Here is an 8,977-nt window from a genome sequence, read left to right as displayed (position 1 = left end):
ATGCAAGATATAATAAGTTCTTAATTATCAAGTAGGTCCCCCCCCCCGGATATTCTTTTATGAGTATTGATACACGTACCACCCAAGCAACTCATCCAACATCCACCCACGTGACTTTTTATAATGACTAAATATTACTTTATTATTTTAATAATTAATTAAAAAGAATTTAAGCGAATGGCTAATGGATTTATTAGACTATTTGGATGTTTGTCAATATTTGTTCTTCTGTCATATGACACGTGTCACGACAAGTTGATGATTCAAAATGTAATTCACAGATGAAATAGTATAATATTGTTTATCCACAACTCATACTTGTCCTTCACCCTGCAGTCCGTGTTAAACCAATAATTAACAACACAATTCGCAACCTTAGGTACAATGTACGTAAAACTGGTCAACATTATTCACATCCAGATTAGTACATGATTTTCTTTTTGAACAATTTCATGGCTACTAATTATTTTCTTTTGTCCCGGTGTCTTTATTGTTGCCGAGAGAAGGCACCTGTATGATAATAATCTTGACAACATCCCTCGTTGGTTAAAATAACATTTGGTGCCATTTACAGATGTGGGCATAATAACATAGGTGTCAGCAGTAGGCGAGACTGAGATATTATTGATATTGATATTATTAATGAAAAGGGTGAGTTTAATTACATTACATAGGATCCTATTATATATAGGAGACATGCCATATGGGTTAACAATATGTTTCAGTTGAATTGATCAATAAAAACCTAACATATGTTGTGGAAAGGCTGAGCCATAAGAAATGAGAGAAGGGAATAGCAGAGGGAAGTACGATCTAAAGATGCAAAGTGTGATTAAAATGGTAAACCGTAGCTAAAACGAAGATTGAAGGTACAACTGGATGTGGGCACTTGAAATATAAACATAAACACACACATATTTATCTATATATATATATAACATTATTTTTTAATATGAATATAATAATAAATTATATTATTGACATATTTTAAGATATTTTTTAATTATAACTTATTAACACGCTCATGTTAAAAAAAATAAAAGTGTCTACATTAATAAATTTCACAAATATTTATTAACATACAAGGTCTTAATTATCAGTATAAGTATATTAACAAAATTCATATATATATATATATATATATATATATATATATATATATATATATATAATAATAAAAGACCTATCAAATAAAAAATGAGATGTAAAATAAAAATCGAAAGAAATATTTTATATTTTAAAGAAAAAAGTAATATGTAAGATTTTTTAATTCGTATATGTCACCTTTTTTATTTTAAACAATTAGTAACAAATATTAGTAAGTTTAAAACCCAAGTTTTAATTGATTCTATGTACATATATTTTTGGAAACAATGCTGGATCATAAAGAGGAGAGAAATGAGTTAGGCTTGCGAGGCCTATCATTCAAATGTACGCTGATTTGAAACATCAACGGTTGATAGAGAAAGGTTCTAAAATGGTGCAATGACTGTCAGAGACTAAGTTAAGATAGCTAGAGAGAATAGGAGCAGTGTCTGTTTCGGGTTGCGGGAGGTTATAGGCTCAAACTAATAAGGCGAATAGGAGGAGAAGAAGAAGGTGATGATGATTGATGAAGAAGATCAAAGAAATGGAAGCATATATTAATATTATTATTGTTGTGGAAGTTGAACAAGTGATGATAGTGGGAGCTACAACACTAGGACAAGGGTGTATTAAAGAAGGAACTGGCAGTGGACACAAACATCTACAACATTGGGTACGGCACTATTCTTCTTGGATCTCGTGCCCTATTCCTTTCTCTTCACTTCTCGCTTCTTTTCATGCTTCTTTGGGTCACTCTTTACCCACGTGGAATATTGACTTAGCAAGTGTTCCTCCAAAATATTATTCCTCACCTTCTACCTTGTACATCTGTAGTCTTTAATTATTTTTAGCTGTTCTCTACTTTACACTCACTTTCCACGCAGTTTTTGTTGGTTGGGTGTCTCTATCGGACGACTGATTGTAATGTCTGCAGAAATATTTGGATTAACTATCACTAATTAATTACCTTCCAACTAGTACTTAATCACAACTTTAAAAAAAATGAGGAAAATTGTGATTAGTTATTAGCTGCATAGATTTGATAGTTGTTTAACCCCTGTGATATGTGGCAATGTAAATAGTATCCTTCCATTTACAAGTATTAAATTAACTTTGGTGAGCATTTATATATATGATAACAACAAATATAAGAAATTTATAAAGTGCACATTTTCTTGGTTTGTTTGAACTTAACTGAACTGGAAAATTGTTTTTTTTTTTGGTTCAGTAAACTAATTTCTCAAATTTGAACCAATTTGTGCTTTAAACCAAACTGAATTATTTTTGTGCACTGTTCGGAAAAGAAAGATTTAAAGTAGGAGGGTTTTTAGGGTCCAGTTCATTTAGATTCTCAAACAGTTTGGTTCAATTTTTTTATAAAAGCAATTTTGTTCAACTTTTTTTATATATAAAAATGGTTCAATTTTATGGTTTGATTCAATTTGGTTATTAAATAGTTCAATTCATTTCAATTTTCTTTAACACCCCTACCTTTTAGTTTAGTTTCTCTGGATATTTCCTATAAAAAAAATATTACCAAAACTATTAACATTCAATTGCAAGGATTCTTGTTTAACACTCCCCAAGATTGCACAACAAGCGTACAACATCTTTAAGGTTTTCTCCCAAAAATTCATTACAACACTTGAGCAATCCTTGTGGATCGACTATCCAAGCAGTTTCAAACTTAATTATGCTTTGATAATGGGAGATTATCATTAAGGTCTTTTATCAGTAAAAAAAAAAAAAAAAGAGTTTGCATACGTCATCCGGCCATTCATTCAATGCCAACATAAAAATGAATCTAATTAATTCTTGTCTTCTTTAAACCCCTAATTAAAGTCCATTGGAATGCCATTTTAGTTCTATAATAGTAACAAGAATCAGCTTAACAAGTGCCAAAAGTATATTAACTTTGTAAAACAATGTTTTTTTAAATATAAAAAGTACTTAATTATGGGAAATTTGCAGACAAGTTCTTTGACATGTTGCTTACTCCAATACCCCTTAACTATCATCTTCACTTTACCAGTCAAGTACATTATATGTAGAGAGAGAAAAAAATTATACAAGTGTAAAAAATTTTACACTTATTTAATCACAATCCATCATATGACAGTTATACCACCCGTGCATAAATATTAATCTTATATATATATATATATATATATATATATATATATATATAACTTTAAATTTTGTGCCAATTTTCTTATTGGACTTCTAGAGTGTTCAAAATCTATTTAACCTAACTGTAAAATGAGAGTCTAGGCAGCAAGATTTGTCAATAAATCTAAATTGATTTGAGAAATAAATAATTGCATGTTTATCTTCGTACCTATTTGGACAAAGGTAAATAATTGCATGAATTGTTCTACATTTTATTGTGGATACCTGCCAGTACAATTTTTTTTTTTGTGGAGTTACTCTTCATATTTTGCCATAGCATTCTAGTTTACTTGGTTACACGGTTTTTCTGCTTCTCTGAGTCCTATTATCATTCTTTGGTACTTAATTGTTTGCTTCTCATTAAATTATGCTTTGAAGAATAGTTAGATAATGTAGTTCTGGATGGGGTAAATTTTTAGACATTTCTTATGCATCATTTGGTCGTTTTATTCTTGATTAAGAATATTAAATTTGTTTCGTTTGCTTAATTTGTTTGTTTCCATTTTTCACCAAGATATCAATGATACCTTTGGGCTTATTCTTAAGTTATACTACAAGCCAATCACATTATATTTTCAATCTTTGGAATCATTAAAATATGATTCTAATGTTGACTTTATAATTAACAGCTACATTCTTCCTTAATTGTCTCCTATGGTTGCTATAATTTATGCACCATTCTCCACATTTTTGTGTTCCTCATCAAGTTTTACTTTATTGAGCATTCACAAAACAATAACAACCACATTTAAAGAAAATAACATGGAGACATACGTAATTCACCTTGTATTGGTGACCTTTCAACTAACTTTTCTCTTACAGCATGATGATCCAACTCTAGCTCATCAAAAACCAAGCAAATTTCTCCTTCAACACTTTAGAGAATTAGTATCAACAGTGAAAGGTTTTTAAATTGTGGAGCCTATAGCCATAAGAAAACCCTAATCTAGTGGATAATTTTAATTCAAATCCGTGTTAATTTCGATCTGCTTTGTAGAACGACAAACATAATTTTAAGACCAAATTGTTATTGCAATGTAATCATGAATTAACCACCGACAACCACATTTTTATCTAGGTTAAAATACAATTTTTGTTTTCCTATTTTTTTAAATATGTGATTTTGGTTTTCCTATTTTGTTAACTAAGACATTTTATCTCTTATTTTTTAAAAGTTTACGATTTTAATCTCTTATTTTTTTTATTAAGAGATTTCTTCTTTCACTTTCAAAAAATCCACAATTTTAATTTTTGTGATCAATTTCAAATGTTGATTTATATATTTTGCAAAAGTTGACTGATATGTATCTATTTGTTATTCATATGACAATTTTTTAATCATTTACTTACTAATAAGCTTAACTTATTAAAATAAAGAATTAAAAAATTACATAGTCAAATTTGAAATTAAAAAAAAAACTAAAGTTGAAAAGTAGTGGAGGACAAAATATCTAAATTAAAAAATAAGAGGTTTAAAATTGTGAATTTTGTAAATATGAAGAACAAAAAGTCTCATTTAAAAAATAGGAAAACTAAAATCATGGTGAATTTAGAAAAATAAGGAAATAAAAATTATATTTTAGTATTTTATCTAAAACCAAGTTAAACTTTATAACATAGAAACCAAGAGCAAAGATGCCCATAATTTGAGAACCTATAATAAGTTAGTTTAAACTCCACTAAATAACCTCCATGTATCATTATACTCCTATTTAAAAAGTTAGTTTAAGTAAACATCATATGAACTAAATTAATAAAATCCAATGGAATCTTTTAACTATAAATCTAAAAAATGTGATGATACTTTAAAAAAAATTAATAAAAACAGGAAATAAAATTAAGAACTTTTTTTAAGCTAATGGGCCATTTTTTCTTGGTCCATTACCAATAAGCCTAAAAGCCATATTCTCCACTGAACCAAAAACATAGAGCCCTATTCTCCCGTTAGAGTAGAAGCCCGGACAGTTTCTTTTACAAACTTTGCTAATAAATCGTAATCGGCTTATGCTCATGTGGCCACCCAAACTTTGCCGGTTAGCCCATATTTTTTATCAATGTCTAACTTCATGTTCCACAAAGCTAGCAGCCCCATGTAACCTTTTTGCAGTGATACCATTTGTTCTGCGCTATTGTTTTCTGCACCTCCAATTGCTTCCTGCATTCTTTTTCGACTTCTGTAATGACCAATCTGAAATGTAAAATTACATTTCAGATTAATTACAGATTTTGGCTTCTGGAATGGTTAATTCTGAAGGTAAAAAAATATATATATTTCAGAAAAAGTGCAGGAAGCCACTGCCCCATTTGTTCCTGCAGGAATAGCCCAATTGGAGCTACGCCAGATATGAAATCTCGAGAGCTTTTCCTTTTTTCTTTATATAAATTTGTCCAAAAAACGAGGTTAAAAAACGCTGACATTTGGTGGAGGCAATTATGAATGTAAGGAGAAGAAAAAAGTGCCGGAGATGGTAAACTTTTGGTGGAGACAATTAGCTGCATTAACATCACGAGAGCACAAACAAAAATTGCATTTTACGCTTATGCCTTGGACATATATTTTATGTAAATTGCCTCTCTCTTCTTTTTTTTTAATGAAAAGGCAAAGCCCAAAACCAAACAACGCTAAATACAGAAAGCATATATGTGATATATGGGTGCACACTGAGACCATATTTTTGCAGAGCAACTACAACTTGATTAGCTTCCTTCGGGACATACACGTCAATGTTATTGTCATTCAAGCATATGTTTGGATTATTGTTAAATAGTACTTACATTTTTTACCTCAAATTCACGTCAAATTCCAAAAGAAAAAAAAAAAAAAAAAGACACAGAAGTTAGCGTTGACTGTTCTTATGTATGCATGTCTCTTGCCCTCAAACGAACATCTAAATACCCAATAAAATCTTGTACCAATAATGTTTTTATATCTTTATGTGCAAAGTTCTCGTGAATGAAAAACTAATCTGCGAACAAAAAGCATTATTCCAAAGTGATTAAAAAGGGGAGGGGGGAAAAAATACTCTTATGAGCGAGAAATGTGCAAGAGTAAATTAAACAAACAGTTTATTTTTCTTTATTCTTTCTTCCATGTATTACTTAATTAAACTTTCTCTAAAAAATAAGTTAAATAACTAAAAAACTAATTTAACTTGTTATCAATACGGAATCACCCTGAAGAGCAAGAAATGATGGAACCATAAAATATATAAAATTTGGTGATAAATTAATGTCTTCGTAACAATTTGCTGTCATAGTTGTTGGCATTTTTTTATATTTCTTCACAGTTGCTTAGTGTTAATTTATAGATGAACTGCTTTTCTTCTCAGAAGTACGTTTTAAAAAACGTGTAGTTTTTACCCTATGCCAACAGGTAAAAATAAAGTGGAAAGTGTGCCATGTCAAACGAAACAAGAAAAGAAACGAGTAAAATCAGTACAGCCAAAGGTTATATTATTCTTAATATTTCTCTACACCATTTTTTATAATACTTATTTCTTTTACTCCCTATCCCTTTTTTTTTTACTGGATCTCTCTTTCCCGTTATTCATCTTATCATACACTTTTTTTTTCTCCTTTCCCCTTCGATCCATCTTCTCTTTTGTATAAAATGTAGTATACATAATAATTATAGAGCTAGCATTTCTCATTATATTATGGCTACTACTGGCTGCTCACATTTGATTCAAGCATTCAAGATAAGAGATATTGTTATTTATCAGAGACGATAATGGCACATATTAAACGAGATAAAAATTCGAACAAATACATAGGTCGTAAAAACATAAAATGACTAAAACGTTAAAAATTACAGAGCATGCCACCACCTTCTAGCTATTACAAACACATCGTGCAATGATAAATTTTTACCAAAGTTTTTTCGTAATGACAAGCATTTATGTTCCTTCAAGAAAAAGACAAGTGGTTAGGGGAATCCATTAATGCTGATAGATGGAGCCTAGCCAAATCGATAAATATTTTTCTTCTGGCGTCAAGAGTCAAATACGTACGGAAATGCAAGAAAGCAAATAATTTGTACAACAAATAACCAAATCCTACATTATATTATACGGTATCAAGAGAAATTAGAAGAGAGAAGAAAAGAAGAATCGACATTGACAAGCAAATTCCTAGCACAAATTAAGTTACTTAACTCATCCCATTCCAATGAAGAAGAGAGAATTAAACAAAAAAGAGCATGACCTTTTTCCCCCTCCACCTTGTCATCAGCAAGGCAAGAAAAACAAAAAGAAAGAAAGGAGAGGAGAAAAAAAAGGGTCCATTAATTCCTCTACAAATATTCAACACTACCACCAACCATAACTTATAAGCCAATCTCCAAATCTCTGCAACTTGAGCTTCCTTCATTCAACACCTCCTGGAATATTACACCAAAAACCAAAACACCCAATTATCAGACAAGCACCTAGCTAGCTAGTGATCAGATCAAAGAAAAACCAAAACAAAACAACAACAACAAGTGAAGGTCCACCATATGGATCATACTTCAAAAATTAAGTGTGTTGTTTGGATTGCCGGTAACATACGTTTACGCCAACCTCCGCTTCATAGAAGCATCACATTCCTTGTTTTTGCGGTGAATACGTGTTGGGCTTTGCGCCACCGTATCTCAACCGGCAAAGCAAACACTCTAAATCTCTAGAGATATATAGAAAAGCCAAAATAAATAAAGTTGAAAAAAAAAGATTAATTTATGACCTGAGAAAGTGATACTAGTTGGAGGTCCCTCGTTGACGAATGCAGACCTTGATGCTTCTGAAGAACTAGCTTCAGTACTTTTGTGAGGCTTCTTGGAGCCAATGTGAGACTTTCTAAGACCCAAAAGTCCCTTCCACCTAGTTGAGGAAGGCTTGGGAGGCCTGAGAGAAAAATTATGATCATATTCATCATCATTTATAAGAAGCTCTTCCTTGAGAGTGGTGGTGGCCCTCTGCTGGTTGTTGTTGTCCGTGTTAACATAAGTGGACGACATCAACCTTCCCTTGAAGAAAAGCTCATCAGCACTCATCATGGTGTAGTTTGCCACTGAAAACTCGAAGTCTGAAGACACTGGCGTGTCTGATCTGGATGAGCCACCTCTTTGTTCTTGCAGCTTCATGGCTTGTTGCACATCCACAAAATCATTTGAGAAAGAGATTCTTGGGCTCATTGGAGCGCATTGATGATGATGGTGATGATTATCACCCTTGTTGTTCTTGTTGTGCTCTGAGTTGTTGTACATTTCTAAGCATGCCATTAGATTTCACAACACCACATCTAAAATAAAAAGAAAACAAAACGGATGCATGCGATAGGTAGAAACAATAAATTCCACTTGGGACCCCCTCTCTTTCACACTGTTACAACCCTACTTACAGAATATGTTTGTATTTATATATATGTCACAGAAGGGATCTTCCTTTGGACTTTTCTTCCCATCTTTGCTAATAAATAAATAAATATTATTTACATGCATGGCATGCCGTGACATGATGTATTGTCATGACATGTTTAATTTAGCATTCAATGACGGTCAATCTTCAAGATTTGTACTGTCTCCACTTTACACTGCTCTTCTTTCCTTCGTTGGACACATGTGAATTATGAGCAACTGCTACCAAGAAATTATAAGAAAAAAAATATGTATTTTTTAATTCATTTATCTTATTTAATATTATTTTAAAAAATATTTTTAATTTCAGTTATTCTTTTTTATTGCTTA

At 31.2% G+C, this 8,977-nt stretch overlaps 1 protein-coding gene across 1 annotated transcript; it reads right to left on the bottom strand.

The window, feature by feature from the left end:
• Nucleotides 1–7,300: 7,300 nt before the first annotated feature.
• On the bottom strand, nucleotides 7,301–8,627 carry LOC114375453. The gene is made up of 2 exons (XM_028333234.1): nucleotides 7,975–8,627; nucleotides 7,301–7,633 (listed from the first exon to the last, which is right to left on the bottom strand). The coding sequence occupies exons 1-2, from the start codon at nucleotides 8,510–8,512 to the stop codon at nucleotides 7,620–7,622; spliced, it is 552 nt and encodes a 183-aa protein (XP_028189035.1). The 5' UTR covers nucleotides 8,513–8,627; the 3' UTR covers nucleotides 7,301–7,619.
• Between the last annotated feature and the right edge of the window lie 350 nt (nucleotides 8,628–8,977).

This window comes from Glycine soja, chromosome 11, assembly GCF_004193775.1.
Source record: "Glycine soja cultivar W05 chromosome 11, ASM419377v2, whole genome shotgun sequence".
Taxonomy (NCBI): Eukaryota; Viridiplantae; Streptophyta; class Magnoliopsida; order Fabales; family Fabaceae; genus Glycine; species Glycine soja.
Note: the sequence above shows the minus strand (reverse complement) of the source record. Positions and strands in the feature narration are given on the sequence as shown.